The sequence below is a fragment of the Caretta caretta genome, chromosome 16 (assembly GCF_965140235.1).
Source record: "Caretta caretta isolate rCarCar2 chromosome 16, rCarCar1.hap1, whole genome shotgun sequence".
NCBI lineage: Eukaryota > Metazoa > Chordata > Testudines > Cheloniidae > Caretta > Caretta caretta.
Window position 1 is genome coordinate 20,008,493 of NC_134221.1, and position 22,343 is coordinate 20,030,835.

The following is a 22,343-nucleotide window of genomic DNA, read 5'->3' on the forward strand; positions in this document are numbered from 1 at the left end:
TAGAAATAGAAGTAAATAGAGGTAAAGGAATCACCTCTGTAAAATCAGGATGGTAGATACCTTACAGGGTAATTGGATTCAAAACATAGAGAATCCCTCTAGGCAAAACCTTAAGTTACAAAAAAGACACAGACAGAAATAGTCATTCTATTCAGCACAATTCCTTTCTCAGCCATTTAAAGAAATCATAATCTAACACCTACCTAGCTAGATTACTTACTAAAAGTTCTAAGACTCCATTCCTGTTCTGTCCCCAGCAAAAGCAGCATATAGACAGACCCTTTGTTTTCTCTCCCTCCTCCCAGCTTTTGAAAGTATCTTGTCTCCTCATTGGTCATTTTGGTCAGGTGCCAGCGAGGTTACCTTTAGCTTCTTAACCCTTTACAGGTGAGAGGATTTTTCCTCTGGCCAGAAGGGATTTTAAAGGGGTTTACCCTTCCCTTTATATTTATGACAGAGCCCTTTTTAGTTTTTGTCTGTTGCATTTAGAGAAACTCTAACAGGTATTTAAGTTCTAAAACTGCATACTAACAACCACCACCCGCATTTCTATTACTGCAAAACTATACAGAGGAATAGGCCAGACAGTTGATTCATTCAAAATATCGATGAGTCTCAACCCCCTGGCTGTTGCTAGAGTTTGCAGGTACCACTTTGGGCGGTCTGGTCAGTAAGCCGCCCAGAGTAACTACAGGGTGCTGCAGGAAGTGATGTCAGTCATTCCTTGGGTGGTGCTCTTCCTGTCTCCCTAGCTACATGGACTGTGACATGCTGAACGTTAGCTACGCGGATTTGTTTTCTAACATAACCCAGTTGTCTAGCAAAGAGGAGCCCAGGAGTTAGTGGTGAACCCGATGCTCCAGAATGGCGCTAGGGGGTTGCAATGAGTGTGTGTTGCAGATGCAGGGCCAGAAGTTCTCCTGGTGTAGATGGGCGTAGCTCCATTGAAATCAATAGAGCTGGGCCCAGTTACGCTGGCCCAGTATCTTGAAGTTGATATTTAAACAGGGTATCTGACTATGCTAGTGTAAAATCCCTTAACTAGCCAATCTCCCAAAAGGCTGCTTTAATAACGGGCCCGATTTATTTAGTGGAATTTAGAAAGGCAGCGAGGCACCTCCTGCCTCCCAGTGAAAGCCAGTGGGGGATGTCTACACATGGAGCAGGGGGTGTGATTCCCAGCTCAAGGAGAAATACTCACTGTAGCTGCGGCAGCATGAGAGGCTAGCTGCCCCAAGAACACGCCTCTGGTGTCAGACGTACCCGGGGTGGCTCTCTCACTGCTTGCTTCTTCGCAGCTACCCTCTGTTTTTAGCAAGCTAGCTCGATCAGAGCTAGCAGGAGCAGTTCTCCTCCAGCTGGGAATCACATCCCAGCTCAAAGCATACACGGATCCGTGGACGCTTTAGCTTTTTGCGACTTGGCATCTATCTGCATCTTTAGCTGCCTTTGTAAATCTGGCCCAGTGTCTATTTCACCTTAACGGAATCGTCCCTTTCAAACCTCTTCATAACTTTGTTACAAACTTTTGTCCATAGAAAACTTCAGGGGGTCTTTGGCATGTGGAAAAAATACGTCTGTTTAGCCAACTTCACACACTGCTGATGAGGTGTTTGGTACAAATACATAATTATACTGGTGGGAGTATTGGCATCCCCTGAATATAATCTGAAATGATGAAGTCAAACTTTGATAAATGTTGTCTATTAGGTGACACCATGTATTAAGGAAGAATTATTCATTTGTGCCTCATGCTGTATCGTTTATTTTTGCATTATACACAGCCTCTCCTGCTGTACGGCTCATTGATTCTTCTACACTGGATCCTGCTGATCCTCACCTGTTTAAAAATAAATGTGTTTACTCTAGTGAGGTTGAAATAATCAAAAATAAAAATCATGTTCCCATTAAACACCTACGGTTCCCACCTTGGAGGTGCAAAAAATGGGGCATCTGGGATGATCCTAAGCACTTATAATGGGACAGCTGGAAGCAGCTGGAAGCATATACTGAGCACCCTTAAACTTCCCCAGACAGCTGCCTCAAAAAAAGCACTGACTGGGGAAAGCCAGGACAGGTGGCAACGCTGTTAACACCCCCAACACCTTCTGCAGCCCATTGCGTCCAAGCCCCGGCTGCACCTGTCGATAGATACGGCTTGGGAAACTCACAAGCTTTTCTTTATTTAGTATCCTCAAGGATTCAGGTAGTCCCAGGTTTCAGCAAAATGCTTTTAACCGTCACAGGAACATGATGGAAAAAATAGGGTTCAGTCTCATATCTGGAGAACCGCTTAACTCTGTCAGTCCCCAGGTCTCTCTCTAGCCCACTTCCTCTTACATGCCTGCAGGTGCCACAAGATGGCGCTATCCCACCCTGTAAATGGGCCCGAATAGAGAGTGTAGGTCGCAAATTTGAGCGGCCTTACAATTTTTTTTTTTAAATAGTCTGATGAATGTCAAAATGTTGATGAAAAATTTGGACTAGCTCTAATTGGAACCTATTGTCCCCCCTTTCCTCCCAGCATCCCGAGTGTGGTCCCTTGAAACGGACTTATGAGAAAGTTAGAAGTGCCCCCCCCCCCCCGGCTTTTTATTTTTTAAGCAAGAAAAGCCCCATCTGTATTTTGTTTTCCAGGATCCAAACGGATTGGTGCTTCTGCATGGCGAGAAGGTCAGAAGCTGGTTAAAAAGTTGCTTGGCCCACCTCCTAAATGTACAAAGCTGGGGAGCACACCTGAAGAGCAGACCCCTAAAAATGACTCTGGTACAGTTACCGGTAACTTCTGGGTTGTAAGGAGCAGGGGAGAGATCCTGGTCTTTTATTTTGGTAAAGAAAAAGAAAAAAATAGTGGCTGAACACCGCTTCAGAAACTAGATGAAACAAATTGTTTCTTCAAGGTCATTAGGAGTTCCTGAGATTAAAAATGGCTACAATTCCCCAGCTCCTCACTTAACAGCCCCCTGGAACAGTTACAATATCACTTGTCCGCTGTGGAGATGTGGCCAGTTGATAGTGTCATTGTGTTTGAACCGAGACCTTAGATGGAGTTATCTAAAGGGCCTTTTGATAAGGAGTCTGCAACTGCTCTTATGTATTCAATTGTTTTTACATGGAAGGTCCATAATCCACAGATCATTCATATAGCGGACCACTGCAATGTCAAAAAAAGAGCCCCTATAATTCTGACTTCTAGTAAAAACCTGCAGTGATTTTCAAGCTGCGCTGAGGTTTTACTGCTAAGTAAACGCCAGAAAAGCCGGAGTTATAAATGCAAATGCTGACAGACTGTTAGCGGAAAGTAGATTTTGTGACTGACATGTTCGATACAGAAAATGATACATTCCAAAAGTAATAAACTGTTGCTTTAAAATGTTTTCGCAGAACCTGGTAAAGAATTTATAGCAGCCCCACAGATGGAACAAAGCTCTAGAGAAAGTGATGTTCCCGGTGGAGGCGATCACATGTGGAACAGCCTTCCGCATAAAAGCTGTCAAACCGCACCTGGCAGTTCCACTGAAATTGCCAGCAATGCACTGACCAGAGATGCAAAGCAAATACTAAGGGATCTACATTTGCAAAACCAATCTTGTGAGGAATACAGAAGTACAAAGCTGCAGAAAGATACCACAACAGGAAGGGCAGAAGATCCAAAGCCATATCCAGAAACCTATCCTTCCTCAACTGAAATCAGCAGCATCACTCCCTCTGATTACAGCACAGAAAAGACCAGGTCCTTGTTAATGAAAGCTGGAATAGAGCCAAGAAATTGCAGCAGGGGAAAAAGTGCATCTCTTCCAAGAAGTAAGGGTTCAAACCGCCCAGGACGGAAAGTGTCCGAGAAGGAAAATGTTAACCAGTCTGCTAAGAAGAGAGTAAACGTAGGGAAAGCCCACACCTATAGCCCAGAAGAAGTGCATGAATTTATGCACAGAAAGATTGAGGAGAGAAAGAAGAAAAACCTAGAAGAGAAAAAGTCTTTAAAGCAGGCCAGAGAAACAAGAGCTCAGAGATTGCAAGAGTTGTACAGGAAACAGAAGGAAGCTTTTGCAAAGAAATCATGTTCTGGGGTGGCACAGACTTTAAACAGGGGAACTGTTCCGGCAACACAAGGTTCTCGGTATAAACTTGCCCAAGTAAGTACATAAAAGGAAGATAAATGAACAAGGATGGTGATAGAGTGAAAAAATATATATATAAAATCCTGACCAGCTGTCCTGTGTTTGGAGGTGATTTTAAGTGTTGATATAAATTGAGTCCTATCACAGGAATTCAAGTTCTAACAATGATGATGATGATGATCACTGCGTGGGTTGGGTATCCGTAGGGTTGGAACCCTTGATCTTTGGGTGCAAAAGCATAAGCTTCCACTGCTTGAGCTGAAAGAACAGCTTCATTACTTGGCATCTGTAGTTGACTCTTATCGGATTATGTAGGCCAGCTATTAGATGGGGTGAAGACCAAGCAGTATTTTATTGTTCCATAGTTACTTCACGATTACGTGAATTGTTGTTCCTTCATTTCAGGAACAGGCAATGAAAAGGAGCCTGGAAAGGAATTTTATGGAGTGGGTCCATAAAACATCATATGCTTTATTGAGAAGTGAGGAGCAGGGAAGCAGGTATTACATGAGCCACCGAGATACAAAAGTGCATCTCTTCAGCCCTTTCTCTAGTGTGTCCTGGAGATTTGTCATAAGTGTTCTGCTTTAAACTGTAATGAATAAGCTCACTGCTTACTCAGCAACAAGAAAGGACTTCGAGTCTGATGTGCGAGGTGCTGTCAGTCCCCATGTTAAAATCTGCCTCATCACATACTAATGCAAGTGAAATAGTTGAAGTCGTTCACTGGGAGCCAGGAGTTGTGTGTCTGTGGGAGAAAAATGGCCTAATCTCTGTGTGCCTTAGTTTACCAGGCTGTCAAAGGATGATCATGACATTTCACAGGGAGGTCATGAGGCCTAACTAGTTATTGCTTGTAAAGCATTGTGAGATCTTCCCCAGAAAAGCCCTGGTGTGATTTATTTTGCTGGTAGGTTCGGTCTCTCTCTCTATTATAAGAATATTTCATTTCAAATTAGAGTTTTGTAGAAAAAATCAAACCCATTCCCAACCACGATAGTACTTTGCCCAGTGCACGGGTTGGTTCTAATAATCAGTGACTGGGTTATAAACACAGCACGAGAATCTCGTGCAGTCTAGGTATAGGCCAATATTTCAGCCTGGTTTTATGCTTCATATTATTAAAGACTTTAATTCTGCAGCATTTAAAAGACAAGCCTCTGAAGCTCTGTCCTAGATGTTAGCATCTCACTCTACATCTTCAGTCCTGGATTTGTCAAGCATTTTCTAATCTATAAGCATCAATATCTCTCTCGCTCTCTGTCTCATGAGCTGCCTTATTCTGTGTCTGGTCTCTTTGTCCGGTCGCCTTTAAAAATTTGCCTGACTTCTGTTACTGTATCTTACTTCATGCACTGATGTGGGTTCCCCTTTGTATTTAAACAGTGACTTACATCCAAAAACAATTCAGCCACCTAAAGCAACAGAGACATTCGATTTACCTTCTTCACTGGCATCTGAAAGTGGGTTCCTCAGCCCTTTGAACCTTAAAGACCTGGCAGTCACCCCTTCTCTAGCTCGGTACCTGCCTCCCCAGAGCTTTTTCCTTCCACTGAAAACTGCAAAATCTGGCCTCAAGGCCTCAGCTTCTGAGGACACTTCCAGCCCCCCTCCGTATAGAAATACACAGGATAGAGTGAAGGCCATTCACTCCCTAGCCAGGGAGCTTGGTGAGCGGATTGAGATGGCAACTGAAAGACTGAGGGGAACAAGCAGGCTACAAGGTTCTAACGACAACGGAGGAGAGGAACATATACCTTTAGAACCTCCCAATTGGTCTTCTCCACGGTCAAAGCCCACGACACCTAAGAGTGAGGGAAACAGGACAATGAACACACGAACACTCCTGGGTGTTCCAAGTCCTAATGGCTTATGGATTTCGTTAGACCATGCACAGGATAGCACTCTCTACTTGGGTAGCCCCGAAGGAGCAGAAGCCCAGAAAAGGAAGGAGCGGATACAGGCTCTTCTGTCCGACACAGCCACTGTTAGTGAGGAGTTACCATGGAGCTCCAGTTCGGTGATGCATGGGAAAGCCGTGAAGAATGTGTGGAAAGGTAGAGCATGGTCACACAAGATGCAACAGGGTGACTGACATTAGTACTGCGGGAGATTTTCAAAGGCATGAAATGAGAGTGAGCCACTCTGCTCCCATTGACTTTCCATGGTCTGTTTTGCCTTTGAATATCACCCCTGTAGAAAACAGCAGAAACTGGCTAGACTTTAGGGCAATGTTCTGTTTGTACCAGTATGAAGTGAACATTTTACCGTATTTAGTAGAGGCTGGGGCAGTCTGGGTCACCAGCTCTGAACCCTTCAGACTCTGGGGAAGCTCTTCTCAGATCAGAACATCCCAGATTGGGCCCAGCTCTCATAGTTATGTTATTTGTTTGCATAGCTAGAGGCTTAGCACTGATAATCCTCCCAGTGGAGCCCGAGGGGAGGGAAATGTCTGGCCACCAGATGCTTGGAGTGCTCCAAGACACCAAAATAAATACTGTTCCTACTCTGCTGACAGAGAGGAGAGTTGGGTGCATAAGAAATTCAAGAGATAGGGATAAATTAGATTCCCCAACCTATCCACCAGGTGCTCTTCTTGTGCACATTGAGGAAGTCGTGAGACTCTGGGTGGGACTGGATTGAGAAGTTCACTGTTTGGAAAGCTGGGAAAAGGGTCTCATAGGTTTATTCTCCTCTCTTTGCACCTGTGAAGTTACAGACCAGGGTTCTATTTCTGGCTCTGCCACTGGCCTGTGACACCATATCCCCACCCCATGCCTCAGTTTCCCCCTTTGTACAATGAGAATAATAATGCCGATGCACCTTACTGAAGTACTTGGAGATCTTCGGATCAAAAGAGCTATATAAGAGCTAAGTGCTTGTATTTAAGTAGGGAGAGAAGAACAGATGCAAAACTGGGACCCTTTCATTCCTGTGAAGAGTGTATTTATTAAAAACCTTCATTTGTCTTTTTTCAAAGGTTTTACCGAGAAGAAGGAATCTGAAGTGGAAACGTGCCTATTGCGAGGAAAGCCGATAACCTGCAGAGCCTCTCCATCTCCCAGATTCCTCACGAGAAGGTAAACAAATCTGGTTATACTATTCTTTGCTAAATGCTTTGACCACACATAGCTTTAAAATAAATGGCACCAATTCAGCATGGAGTACGAGTGCTCTTTATTCCTTCATCAGAGAATTGCCAAATAGGATGATTTTGACACAAGATCTACAGAAACAGGGAGTCCCCAATTTATACAGATCAGACAGATCAACAGGAACATTTTGACAACAGCCTTTTCAAGAGATGGCCCTAATCCATAAAGTTGGAATCTTGAGCAAAATTTCTCTGGAGTTTAGGGGGGATTGGGATCTGGGTTTCTCAATCTCTCTCCCCGCCCCCACATCTTTTCCTGAAATGGCAACAATATTATCCCAATGCTCCGCGAGGTTCTTCGCTGTCCTGGAGAATGGAAAGCAAAGCAGTTCCAAACTGGTCGCCTGCAGTTCACAGGAATCTGCAAAAGTTTAGAGACCAGAAATTCAAAGCAAAACTCAGCGGCAGAGTTTTGCCTGAATCCTATCAAGCCTGGGCTTGTGCCGAACTCAGCCCAGGAGTTAGGTTTGTACCACAAAAGGTACGTCTGCCATTGGAACTGAGTGGGTGAGTCTCAGCTTTCATGCTAGCTCCCATCAAGCTAGCATGCTAAAAATAGAACATAGCCTCAGCTGTGTTGGCTGTGGGATGGGCTAGCTGCCCCAAGATCTTGTGTGAGGGTCTCTAGAGAATCACAGAAATGTAGGGCTAGATGGAACCCCAAGAGGCCATGTAGTCGATGCCTCCCACTGAAGCAGGATTAAGAATACCTAGATCATCCCAGGCAGGTGTTTCTCTAACCCATATTTAAAGACCTCCCATGACCGGGATTCCACAGCCTCCCTAAGGGTATTTCTACACTGCAATTAGATACCCGCGGCTGGGCCCGTGCCAGCTGGCTTGGGCTAAGGGGCTACTCCATTGCAGTGTGGACATTTGGGTTGGGGGAGCCCAACTTCAGCCTGAGTTCTGGGACTCTGTGGTATGGAACAGCTTCCATATGAGGAAAGATTAATAACACTGGGACTTTTCAGCATGGAAAAGAGACGACTAAGGGGGGATATGACACAGGTCTATAAAATCATGACTGGTGTGGAGAAAGTAAATAAGGAAGTGTTATTTACTCCTTCTCATAACACAAGATCTAGGGGTCACCCAAATGAAATTAATAGGCAGCAGGTGTAAAAACAAACAAAAGGAAGTATTTCTTTACACAATGCAGTGTCAACCTGTGGAACTCCTTGCCAGAGGATGTTGTGAAGGCCAAGACTATAACAGTGTTCAAAAAAGAACTAGATAAATTCATGGAGGATAGGTCAATCAATGGCTATTATCCAGGATGGGCAGGGATGGTGTCTCTAGCCTCCGTTTGCCAGAAGCTGGGAATGGGCGACAGGGGATGGATCACTTGATGATGACCTGTTCTGTTCATTCCTCTGGGGCACCTAGCATTGGCTGCTGTCGGAAGACAGGATACTGGGCTAGATGGACCTTTGGTCTGACCCAGTAGGGCCGTTCTAATGTTCTCTTCCACCTTGCAGGGTCTAGAGCCTGGGCTCCAGCCCGAGCCCAAACCTCTACACCTCAATTAAACAGCTCCTGAGCCACAGCCCGAGCCAACTAGCATGGGCCAGCTGCAGGCTTTTAATTGCAGGGTAGACATACCTAAAGTGACTTATGTCAGTGCTTAACTATCCTCAGCGTTAGAAAGTTTTTCCTAATATCTAAACTATATCTCCTTTGTTGCAAACTAAGCCAATTACCTCTTGTCCTCCCCTCCGTGGGCATGGAGAACAATTGTTCACCTTATGTTCTGTAGCTAATACTAGCTCTACTGGATCAGATGAATGAAGATCAGGCTAGAGAAATCCTCCCTTATATATACTTAGAAAGTGGTGGGCCCAATCTTGCAGGGTGCTGAGCACCTTTGTCTCTCATTGATTTCAATGGAGTTAGAGCACCCAACACCTTCCAGAAGGTATTGCAGGATTTGGCCCCACAAGACTATGATCTTCCCAGTACAATTCAATGATTACCCACTAGGGAGAGCTATTAATCTACTGAATCCTTTAGAGAGACTTTTCCCCGTTTGCTTTTCTACTCTCTTAGGTTTTAAAAGCATTGTGTGCCAGGTTGTTTAAATTAAATTATAGAAGGAAGATCCGTTGTTTCAGGGCCATCCTCTGAGGAGAGACAATTTCTTTAAGCAGTTGCATGGTGCACGTGGAGGGCCCTATGGTGTTAAGAAGCCGGCTTCTTTGCGTGACTGTTGATGGCTTTCCCCCCCCTGCATGTTTCTTGATGTTTTCTTCTGAGCCACACAAAACACTTTGATTACATGAAGGACTTTCATAAACTTGCAGAGGCACCAAAATTTCAGCATGCAGATTGGGGCACTATCCCAGCGTAGCTAGTTATCGCAGCATACTTCGCAGTGGGGAGCACACATCAGACCTTAACTTGCAGCCCATTACCTCTCCGGATTCCGAGAGGTAACGAGCACCCTCAGCTTCCCAGCTCCTCCTGTGTTCAGGCCTCTTATGTGCAGTACTGGTTTACAATGGTGCCAGCGGCCCTGACTGAGCCTGCTCCACTTGCCCTGCGCCCAGATCAGTGCAAGTGGAGCAAAGGGTAGGGGCATGCTGGCAGCATAGGGCCTGGTGGGCCAGTGTGCATCTGGCACCTGCCAGTTTGCAAACAGTGCCCTTGCACTGGGCGGAGCAGGGTTGCTCCCGCCATGCCACGCCCCATTGCCCCAGGCCAGCCCCTTGCTCCAGGGATCGACCTCCCCACGTCATGTTCCATTGCCCCCATGGGGGCCCACAAAAGATTTGGCATCCGGCCCACAAAAGATGAATCCAGCCCTGCTTGTGTGTGCATAACGCCAGCTAAAACCAATGGGAATTTTGCAGGCAAAAGGGAAATTCATTGCTTAAAAATCCCTCATCAGAAATCCCTGAAAATACTAAGCCCAATTGTCCGAGTTACAATCCTAACCTTAACTCACCTTTTCCTAGGTTTAGGAAAACTTTAATGCCAAGCTTAACATTCAGGTCTAGAGCGCGTCTATGTCAGTAGTTGATGGATCTCTGCTTATTGACCAATGTCTGTATTCTTAAGCCAAGCTTCTGTTTGGTATGTACAGAAAAATTAGGCTGAAAGTTCTGGAGTTGAAGTTAACAGTGGGCCCAATCCTGTGAGGTGCTGAGCACCCTCAACTCCAAACAATTTGGGGTGGGATTTTTCCAGATGCCTTACGGGGCTAGATGTCCAACTCCCATTGAAATCCCAGCCTTGATCACCTGGCAGGATTAGAGCCAATGGGTCTTCCTGATCCAGGCAGAACTCTTACTCATGTTAAATAATTGTGTCAAGTGTCATGAATCATTGATTTCCTCATGGTGATTCCTATTAGAATGTAGAATGATCTCCAAAGGGGATGGGAAGGGAATGGGGGCATTTAAAACCATCCTGAACAATGTACTATGATTTTTGTACTCTTATGCCAAGCACCAGAGACATACATTGTTTACCATGCATCATGCTTAGTTCTATAAGCTTACTTTTGTCTAAAGACATTACTTTTAGGGTGTTTTTTATCCCAGAGATGTTAAGAAAAGTAAAATGTGGATCTTCCTTCCTTCACCTCTCCTTCCCTCCCCTCCCCCCCCCCCCGGCCACAGAACACACATTGGTATAACATATGGCATTGACAAAAGTAGACTAAATTGATTATCTTTATGAGTACCTAGTTAAATCTCTACTGATCTCCTTTTTGCAGAAGATTAAAGAGTGGTTTAGCCAATTGGATACTATAGATTCATTTACAGTAATTGTTTTCACTCACTTTACTCTTGACGTTTGGGAGGATGGGGGAAGAGAGAAATTATGATTACTGTAGATTTAGCGATGTGTGTGCACACATTTGTGTGTATTATCACACACCACACAAATGTAAGTTTAATTAAAGAGGGAGTGTGGCCGAGAATGGCAAATTTTGGAAGCTACACTATGAACATTCTTTATAAAGTTGATTAAATTAATGCGGACTCAGATTTTCCCATCAGCCTTACATTCAATGCAGGTTTAATGCAGATGGTGGTACACAGAAAACTCCTGGCTTGTAGAATATATTCTGTACAGTGAGAGCTATTTGTATAAAGAGACTTCATTGTGTCATCAGTAGGGCCCTACCAAATTCACTGTCCTTTTTGGTCAATTTCACGGTCATAGGATTTTAAAAATCATAAATTTCAGGATTTCAGCTATTTGAATCTGAAATTTCACGGTGTTGTAATTGTAGGGGCCCTGACCCAAAAAGGAGTTGTGTGTGTGGGGGGGGGGGGAATCCCAAGGTTATTGTGGGGGGCGGGGGTTGTGGTACTGCTACCCTGGCTGCTGCGCTGGAGAGCGGCGGCTGCTGGCCAGGAGCCCAGCTCTGAAGGCAGAGCCACCGCCAGGAGCAGCCAGAAGGAAAGGTGGCATGGTCTGGTCTTGCCACCCTTACTACGCAGAACTGGGTGCCCGGCTAACGGCCGCTGCTCTCTGGCCGCCCAGCTCTGAAGGCGGCGCAGAAGTAAGGGTGGCAATACCGTGACTCCCCAAAAATAACCTTGTGACCACCCCCTGCAACTCCCTTTTGGGTCAGGACCCCCAATTTGAGAAACACTGGTCTCCCCCATGAAATCTGTATAGGATAGGTTATACAAGCACACAAAAGACCAGATTTCACGGTCCGGGACACTTTTTCATGGCCATGAATTTGGCAGGGCCCTAGTCATCAGTGTAGACTTAACTCCTCAATCCCCACAGGACAGAGCACTAACAAATATACCCCTGGATTGGCCAGGGATGGACTAGGAGACTCAACTCTTGTCCCTAACCTGCAGTTCCCAGAAAAAGAGAAGGATTTTGCATGGCTGCAGCAGGGATCCTTGAACCGGAGTGAGGATCAGAGCTCCAAGTGTAGATTCAGCATTGCCTGAGACAGTCAGCATTTGCTTTTCCCATTCTTGACATATTCCTTCTCCTTACTGGGGAAGAGAGGAAGTGCAGCATAAGACTAAGGGCCATATCCTGGCCTACGTTTTTCATTGGACTTCGAAACCACCAATACGATGGGCCAACGTTACTCTCACTTTACAAAGATGTAAATGAAGAGTAGTTGCATGAGGTGATGGATTTACACTGGTGTAATAAAGCACAGTTTGGCTGTTTGCCTCAGGGCCAAATTCATACCCACAGGGTGCGTATACTGGGAAGAAAGCAGAAGAAAGGCAATATTTGAAGTGTGTGGGATTGGATTTCCAGTATTAGATTCTATTTCAATATTGAACTGCAGCATGATCTACCAAAAGGGAGACCTGCTGCTCTTCACATGCAAGGTGGGGTCTGCCATTCATACAGTAAATGCCTTTAATACGGAACAAGATTCTTCTAAGAAGATTGTTTGATCAGTAAAACTGTAAACAAAGTAAACAAGAGGGAAATGGAAATTGGAGCGAGAAATCTGGATAGCTCAGCTTACTGAAGTTATGAACAGTAATTACTGGAATTACTGAAAGGTAAAACCTCTCCTTTGTGTGCATCAACCATGTTCACAAAGGTTGTACTGATTCCTGTTCCAGTGGATCAGTTGCAAGGATTATGCAGCAGTTACGTCACCCACGTACAGCACAAAAGATCTGGAAAACAAACCTCCTCAAAGGGAAGCATGGTTGCGGATGCTCTGCACCTCTCAGGATCAGGCCCATTAAGCTGTGGGGTCTGTTATTTTCATCTTGATGCCCTGGGATTTATATGCAACTCTCATTCACGCTAATGGAAGTGAGGTGCAGAAATCCCCCTGAATCCAGATGGGAATCGACCCTCAACTGTAATTGACAAACACCAGACAAAGTAGAAATAAGATAGAGTGTGCTGATCTCCCGAACAATGCAATTACTGAAAAAGCAGAGCTCCGTTTGTTTAACAAGCGGAGTCAAGGTCCTTATGGCATCACAGAAACGCTTTGACCAATAGAGGCCTTCACACAAAGCATCACAACCCTGTTGCGATTGCTGCCCTGAGAGATGAAAGGAACTGTGTATGTACAAAATATGGCTACAGTTGGACTTGAGGGATGGAAGGCAGGCTGTGGTTGTGGGTAACGCTGAGCTCAGTCCATTGCTTGCTGAAGAACTTCTAGTGATGGTGCTGTATTGATAATAGAGATGAAGGTGCAGAAGGTGGAGAATATAAAGAGACACTCACTCCAATCCTGCCCTATAGCACATAGCTAAGATCCTTCATTTTCAGTTTAAACTGATTTTTACCAAAAAAATCCCAGGTTATACAAAAAATATTACTAGTCCCCCCCCCATGTTTACCCTACTTTTGTATCATTAAATATATAAAAAATAACTTGTTTTATGAGGAAAATACAATCCATTGCGTGAGATCTATGTATTATGATAATAGATTAGTCTGTGTGTATATGCAAAGCTGCCTGTTGACGTAAGACTATGTATTAGTCTAGAAGATACACGCAATAAACAAACAGGCGCGCACGCAAGTTCTGAAGTGCATAGGCAGCTGAATGTACTGATGAGTCTCACGCCCACCACACACACATTTCAAGATAACGGTTTAAATATTTGACACTAAAACGGGAAGGAAACAAAAATCTATATCAGAATACACTTCAGAACCCAAGTTTAAAAACAAAAACAGGAGAAAAGGATGAAGTTGAGTGTATGCCCTGCAAATGGTGTGGCCCAACCCAATTATTAAATGTAAATATTTATAGGCTAATAGTTCTAAGTCTACCACAGTAAATTGGTTATTCAAAGGAAAAGTTTTATTTGGGGAATAGAGATATATTGATTTCTTTAACTCAGAGGTGGCAATGTGTTTTGAGTTCTGCAGCAAGCCAAATTGAATTCTGTTCAAAGCATTAATATTTCCCCCGTTGTCCTGTCCATCAAATTAGACCCCAATATTTACCCAGAAAAATTCATCGTTTTTTGCACTGATTGTCACCTCTTTTTGTTGTAGTTGTTGTCATAATAAACACTGAAACTCCCAGGAAAAAATGAAATAAAATAAAACTTGAAAACGAAGGGCCCTACACATAACCTAGGCAGCCAGTCTGTGTAGTGGGGAAGGAATATCTCATGCAGACCCTCTTACCCGAAAGTGTTTGGTCAATACCCCTATAAACAGGGCCTTGTCTTCCTCTCTTAGCCAGTGGTGGACTAGACAATAGGCGGAATCAGGATGCCTAGAAATTAGAGATGGGCCTAGATCAAAACTCTGGCTTTGAACCACCCCAAACTTTGGACTGCTTGAAATCAAGATCCTAATTTTGCAGCTTGGGCCTGTAACGCCAACATAGATTTATATAAAAGAAAGAAGAGGCATCTCTTCTATACACAGTGATGGGAAGAATCAGTGAAGTGACGAGAACAGTCACCGTGCCCAGGAACAAGGGAATCAAAATTAAGACAGACACCCAGCAGGAAAGGTCCCACTTAAAATCCAGGAATAACGGGAAGAATCAGGGAATTCATCTGGGCACCTAGGAGAAGTAGAAGGGTCTTGTATCCTGAGATAAAAAGGAGGAGAACGATAAAATCCTGTGATAAAAGGGGGAAAACAGCCCTGCCTAGATTACGTGCATGTGACTGTGGGTGGGAGAGTCGAAGACCATAATGGGTGAAAATCCTGGCCCCAGTCGAGTCAATGAGAGTTTTGCCTTGGACTTCAAGTGGGCCAACATCTGAGTATTTATGTGTTAGGCTGTTACTGAACTAGGGTTGGGTGAATAATGATGAGCCAAGTTCTGCTCTTAGGGCCAGATCACGCCATCGGTTATTTTTCAAGCTGAATTCCCTTTGAGTTAACAGACGACAGATATAAAAGTTTGAACTATATTTTCCAATAAAGAAACGAGAGAGACCGTCTCCTACAAGCCATCATGTAGTAGTGAGGGGTAATTAAATAGACCAGGGCTGGTCAGAACTTTTTGAACAAACTGAGTCTTAAACAAAAAGCTTTTTTCAAAAGTGAATGTTTGCAGGGCTGGCTCCTCAGCGGGTGGAAATCAGGACAGTCCCATTGCAAAGATAGGCTAGATCCTCCGCTCATATAAATCAGCACATCAGGTTTGAATAGGTACAAATGAAGACCTCTGGCCTTGAAGAGCTCCATTCATTAACAAATTGCACGTCACTTCCACAGGATTTAAAACTCCTTTTCTCCAGTGACTCTGCCGTGCCCCTTTCCCCTCTGTTTGCGCTGAGATCTGTGCCCAAGGCTTTGATCCTGCCCTGCACAGGTGCTGCAGTGCCAGCCTACATGCAAGTTGAAAGACAATGAGCTGAATGGGGATTGCAAAGCAACCAGGCCCTGCATTGGAGCAAGGCTGCATGGTCAGCCAGTCACCCCTGCCAAGCAGCAGGACCGAGGCCCAAGAGGAGAACACATGCCTCGGTGCCTCACTAATACCAAGGAGGCCTGTGCTGAAGTCCATGCATGCTAAGACACACCCACTGGCCTATGCTGTGTCCCTTTGACTGTGCACAAGAGCTCCCGTACTTGTGCCTATGGCTCCTGAGTAGCTACCGGCACTTCCACTTGGTCTGGAGCTTGTGCTCTGCTACGTACCAGGCTCAAGGCCACCATGGCAAGCTCCCTGTGTACATGGCCAATGCCAAGTTATGTTTTCCATTCAGCTACCCTACCATGCAGATGGATGTAGGGTAAGAACCAGGAGAGATCACCAAGTGCTCTTCTGTTCCCTGCTATCACTATATTCCCGTTAGGGCCTGACCCTGTCAACAGGAGTCTTTCCATTGCGTATAATGGGAGTTTGGATCAGGCCCTTGATCTCCTCCCTTTCTGAGGCAGGATATGTCCTTTCCCGAGTGATCCCTAAGGAAGCCGTGGAGCCAGTTAAACTGGCACAAAATGCAAATACAGAGTCCAAGCCCCAAGTATTTGTCAGAGACAAATATTAGAATTTCTTCCTGAGAAATCCTCTGCCACCTCCCCCTACTCCATTGTACCCACTTTCTGAAGACAGCATCCACGGCACAGGTTGGTAGGAGCTGTTCTACTCGTTTTAGCTATTTCTGGGTCATTCTGCACCAGGAAAAACAAAGAAAAGCTTATTAATGAAAAAAATGAAATGGGATTTCCCTAAGCTGATTGCTGATAAAAAAAAACCATTTCCACATTCATTTTTTTGTACAAAAACCATCTGTCAATATTTCAGTCTGCCTCAGTCTCCCGGCCTTGTTTAGGCTGCTGCCAGATCAACAGGTGCCCATTTTCACGCGTTCCTTCTTAATCTTTTTAGCTAAGCTTTGTGCAGGGTTTTTAAAAACATTCCCAGTGTACTCTGTGTCCTTGTAGCCAAAGGGCAATGAGCTGCTTTGCGCTCAGAGACGTGCAGCTCAAATCCAGGTTAAAAAGCTGCCTGACTACTAAGATGTTGGACAGGATTGCAGGAAAAAGCAGCTCATTGGGACCCCATAGGCTGCATTTTGACAGGATTCACCATATTAAAGCATTTACACCGATTGCAGGACTTGGCTGTGCCTTCACCATGCTCACCGCAAGTCCTAGAAACGTGATACAGAGCGCTACTTTGCCTTTCCATAGCACCTTGCATAAAAGCATTTCAACGAGCTTTGCAAACATCTAGGGCGAGGTTGTGCAACCCTGACTCATGGTGGTGGAACAAATACTCCTTAACGTGAGCGTGGATTGCACAATCCAGCTCTAATGAATTAAGCCTCAAAACAGTGAGGTGGTTATTTCCATTTTCAGAAGTGCTGAAAAATCCAGCTCGGAGCAAGTAATAATTTGGATGGGTAATTAGGTGCCTCTTTAGCTTCTCCATCATCATCAAGGTACAGGAAGGGGGATTTTGCACATTGGCAGGTATGATTTTTGGTCCAACTTTATGTGAAGCTTCCATTTATAAAAGAGCTAATAAACAGACAGACATTTTACTAAATGGTTAATCCATTGTTACAGAGTCCAGCAAATTGCTTATAACCATATAGAACACTTTGTAGTGGTAGGTTTATAGCCAGCTATAAAACGCTCTACTCATATCTGTATCTCTGTTTATAATATTTGTTTGCTAATGAAATCTAACCAGAAAGTGTGACTTTTTTTAAACGCCAATTGTGACGGTCTGTTTTATACATGTGGAAGCTAGTTATTCCTCCCCATTTTGTGACTCTGCACCTCGGGCAAGGTGCTTTACCTCTGCCTCAGTCTCTCCATCTGTAAAATGGGAATAATGATCCATAATGATGGTTTAAGGACTGTAAGCTCTTCAGGACAGGGACCATCTTTTTCAGATTGGTTGTGTGTTTGTATAGCACACATAGCATAATGGGGTCCTGATCTGGGCCTGTAAACAAATTCCTTACCTCATAGAGTTTACTCATTCTTGTTTGTAAGGTGCTTTGAGATCCTCGGATGAATCAAACAAACAGTCTTATTGTTATTACAGCTTGAAGCCATTTTAGGCAGCAAGATTCTATAGTCATACAAAAGATTTTCTGCGTCCATTTCTGTATTCACTATTTCCTCAGGAGATTTTGTGTGGGAGTTTTAGTGACACTACACATAGCTTTCATTCATTTGCTTCCCCAAGGTCCATTGGGAAATACAGAATCAGGCTCAGCATTGAATGGCAAATTGACACAGTGGGAAAAATACATTCCTGGTATAAATTTTGATATAAATCTAAATTCTATTGATTTAATCCAAGACAAATTTGGCCCACTTTATCTTGAGGTCAAAATATAACCCTACTATATATCTTTTCTTGTTAATATAATACAATGTTTGGAAAGATTTCTCTCATTCACATCTGTCATTCAGCACATTTTTGTTGTTGGCTTAATACAGTCCAGAGAGAAAACCAGCAAATCAAGGGAATCACTCCATATTTGATGCTCTTTCTGAAGCTCAAAATCAAGCGGAAATTATTTCATCCTCTCCTAGACGAAGTTTCCAAACATCTCTCAGTCATGGATTTGAATCCCGCACTTCTCCAACCAGAAGGATTAGGATGCAAAAAGAATTTGAGGATGACTTTGGTAAGACAGCATTTAACAAAGTAGTATCCCAAAATGCAGTAGTTAATTCATTACATTTCTAAGGCAGTTGACAATGCCATCATATGTTCTCTTCTGTCCTGCATTAGAAGAGTATTATGGGGCTTACATTGCCATTTGGGACAAGGGATAGTCCAGGGGTTCTGAAACTGGTGGTCATGACCCCTCAGGGCGTTGCAAGGTTATTACGTGGCGGGTCGCAAGCCATCAGCCTCCACCCCAATCCCCGCTTTGCTGCCAGCATTTATAATAGTGTCAAATATTTTAAAAAAATGTGTTTTTAATTTATAAGGGGGTGGGGGTCACACTCAGAGGTTTGCTGTGTGAAAGGGGTTACCAGTACAAAAGTTTGAGAACTACTGGGATAGTCAGACAGTTTTTAAATTTTTGATGTTTCAGCTAAAACGGTCATTGAAATATCAAACTTTGGCACAAACACAAAAAAGGAAAAAAATTGTAAAAAAAAAAATTCCCTCCGTCTTTTTAGCCAACTGTAGCTGTGACAAACATGCCCCTGATTGCGATAGCCTACATTGTTGCCATATGCTTTTGTAACCCCTTGAGGCTTCATTTGAGGATCTCAAAAAGCTTTACGATTAACCCTCCCAACCCCCTATTTGGTACATACAGGGTATTGTCCCAGTTCTGCAGCTGGGGAAACTGAGGCAGAGAGCTTTTAACCAAGTGAACTGAGGTCAGTGGCAGAGTCAAGAGCTGAACTCAGGATTGCTGGGGGATTGGCAGGAAGAAGGTTGTCACTTTATACTCTAAATAAATGTTTGCATAGAGACAAGAGAAAGTTTGTTGCTGAAAGGGTTAAGGAGCAAACAATAGCAAGCCTGCCTTTGTCAGAGGAGACCTTGGCTTCTTTTGCCAAACAGCAACAGATGGTGCTTTGTTTCAAGGGCTTTTCAGAGACAAAAGAACAAGATCAGATAATCTTTCTCCAAAGAGGGTACTTTCAAAAAGCCCTTGCTCTTATCAAGGATGCTTCATTGTTGCCCCCACAAGATTTTATATGCAATATTGGTGGGTGAGCAATCAACATTATTTATTCTGTCTCTTCCTCAGCCTCCAACAAATAGGGAGGGCGGTTCAGATGCTTGGTCACTAAGTCTCTTGTCTGCAGAGTTTCCCATTGAACAAAGGATGTTTCAGTCATCCGGTATTAATGGATAAGGGCCCTGATTGTGCAGTCTCTTGATCAGCAAGGAAAACACCCTGCCACATATAGTGCATGAGTTGAATGATAGAAACTTCTGCCTGGCTTGTATATACAGGAAGAAGTCTTTGCAAACCCCCAGCATTTGCAGAGGTTAAGGGAGTTTGACTGAATCCAGCTGCAAGTTTGACTGGAAACAGGGTAGCTTCTAGCCTGGGTCACTTCTTCCTAGGTGAGGTAAGGTGTGGTCATTTTGAGGGACAATATAGATTTGAACTACAGGTCAAAGAGCTCTGCTCACCACTGGTGTCAAATGGGAGATGCATATGAAAGACCGTGTTAAATGCTCCCATAACTAGCAACAACAATCAGTTAACACTGGTACACTCTTTTGCAGAAAAGAGTGTAAGTCATTTCTGCAGTGCAGATTGTATAATGAGGCACAATTATATAGATCAGTGCAAAATATAAATATTTATCTTTAAAATGTGTATGCATCCCCTAAGTACTAATTGCTACTGAGTATTTCCTTTACACGGTAATGAAATCCTTAAAGTATACAATAGAAGGCCGCAGAACAAGTGGGAGCTTGCAAAATATCTAATATTTGTTAATATCTACCACCTAGAGTTAAGTGAAAGGGCCCATCCCTGGCTCTTGACACGTCAACATTTTCTAATAAAAACAGACCATATAAAATCCACAGCCCCCCTCCAATGCGATGGACTGCCCACTTCACATATAACGGTTGTTCTTTGACAAACCCACATAATCTCCACAGAGGATTGCTGGAAAGCCGCACACATTTTTAATAGATGGGCATGCCAATCAATTTAGGCAGAAAATATAGTTTAACTTAGTATTGGTCTGAGCTGGTAAGGAAATGTTCTCCAGATTCTGATTAACACCAGCCATGCTTCTGTAGGGTCCTGGGCTGCATTCTTCTTTGATGCAGCTTGGCTATAGCACAAGACTGAGGCGGGACCACATGTTAAAAGAGGATTGAAAAGTGGCAGCCCCAAAAGGTTCTGCTCTTTTTTTCTTGCCTTAGGAAATCTCCCCAGCAGCTTAAATGAGTTTTGCCTGTAAAGGAGTTGGCACTATAATTGTTTACAAGATTTGTGTAATCCGCTATTGATCAAATTTTGTGCCTATCGAAATCAATGGGAGTTTTCAAGGGGGTGGAACCACAATTCCACCTTAAGTGTGTGGTCCTCCAAAGCTATGGTATATATTGGGGGAGATTTTGGGAGGTACTAACAGCAGTTAAGCACTTGTTTGTACTTCTGTAACTATATTGGGTTAGAAACAGATATAAGTAATGTATAGTGTGCATGGAGATATACTAACAAAGGTATAATTTATTTAATATCGAGGTTAACATGTATGCTATTTAACATATTGTCTCCTAGGTGCCTAAATCCCTTTAGAAAAAGGGACTTAAGTGCTTTTGAAAAATCTTACTCTTAATGCCCAAATCTTATCGTCTGCTCATGTAATTGCCATGATGTTCAGTTAAGAGGACTTGTGAAAGTGAGGTCTTCTCACATGACTATGGGTCACAGAATCAGTGCACGCTTGTGGCGACTACAATGAATAGTTTGGGATCTTCCGAGATGAAAGATTGCGGGCTTTAAACTGAAATTCACTGTTGACCCAAGATTTCCCATTTTCTTTTTAATTCAAGCTACAGTACAGCAAATGTTTTAAATTATTTCACTAGAGTCGAGCGAATAGCCTTAAAACGTAGTAATTTCACTGAAAGCACAAAGAAGAGGTATTCATACATAAAACCGTTTCCTTCCTTTGCAGACATTTAATAATCTTTTGTGTCACTAGGGGGAGCCAACCTCTTGTTTGTAGAGCATGGAGAAGTGATTAAATTAGCAGAATCAAAGCATGGCAGAGAACTGTAACATCACTGCTTCCATTAATTGTCCTCAGACTGAAGAGCTTGAGATAAGACTCCTTTGGTGTTTTGCTTTAACATCATATAGTAACAGGTTTCAGAGGAACAGCCGTGTTAGTCTGTATTCGCAAAAAGAAAAGGAGGACTTGTGGCACCTTAGAGACTAACCAATTTATTTGAGCATGAGCTTTCGGGAGCTACAGCTCACTTCATCGGATGCATACTGTGGAGACATTTTCCACAGTATGCATCCGATGAAGTGAGCTGTAGCTCACGAAAGCTCATGCTCAAATAAATTGGTTAGTCTCTAAGGTGCCACAAGTCCTCCTTTTCTTTTTGCATCATATAGTAAACACTGAAGCATCACCTCATGTATTTCACAACAGCTTACAACCTCATTGCCTAGCAAAGCTCAAACAAGTTTGGTCTTTGACTTCCAACTGGCTTTAAAGTGTTTTGCAATGAGCCCCCTTTCAGTGGGGGGTGGGGGGGGAGGTAGGATAGAAGTATAGCTTTCCCCTTGAATCAATAAAGAAAATTGCTCTGATTTTCACCACTACTAACTTTCCCCTTCTTTGACCCTGTACCATTCCCCATTTGAGAGGGCTGTTTGCACTGTTCATTATCCAGCAGACAAATCAGACCATGGACTGTTTGCTCAGGAAGAGACTCCCTCATTCTGTCTCACAACTACTCTTCTCCCAAGCTCTAGCATGTCACTATTGGAAACATCCCACTCCAGGAAGTGTCCTGGGCACATGTGTGTCTCCTACACTGAAGCAACCAGCATGGTTCTTGCATCACTGGTTGCATATTAGAAGTGCAGTGGATTGGGAGAATTCAATCCAAACATAATTGGTGAAAAATGGAAATGATATTTTATGGAGAGCTTTTCACAACTTTGACCAGCTATAGTTTAAAGATTTAATAGCTCGTA

General features: G+C 43.6%; 2 protein-coding genes across 4 annotated transcripts in view; one reads left to right on the top strand and one right to left on the bottom strand.

The window, feature by feature from the left end:
• GPSM1 (G protein signaling modulator 1) overlaps nt 1-22,343 on the bottom strand; it is a 214,140-nt gene that overhangs the window by 181,418 nt on the left and 10,379 nt on the right. The gene's annotated exons all lie outside the window — the stretch shown is intronic.
• CCDC187 (coiled-coil domain containing 187) overlaps nt 1-22,343 on the top strand; it is a 71,392-nt gene that overhangs the window by 14,104 nt on the left and 34,945 nt on the right. For 2 of the 3 annotated variants that reach the window (XM_075120502.1, XM_075120503.1), the window contains 6 exons: nt 2,638-2,766; nt 3,385-4,136; nt 4,527-4,621; nt 5,508-6,178; nt 7,102-7,201; nt 18,127-18,317. In XM_075120502.1, coding sequence (XP_074976603.1) covers nt 2,638-2,766; nt 3,385-4,136; nt 4,527-4,621; nt 5,508-6,178; nt 7,102-7,201; nt 18,127-18,317 — 1,938 coding nt within the window. The remainder of the gene's footprint in view (nt 1-2,637; nt 2,767-3,384; nt 4,137-4,526; nt 4,622-5,507; nt 6,179-7,101; nt 7,202-18,126; nt 18,318-22,343) is intronic. The other variant, XM_075120504.1, reaches the window with a different exon arrangement.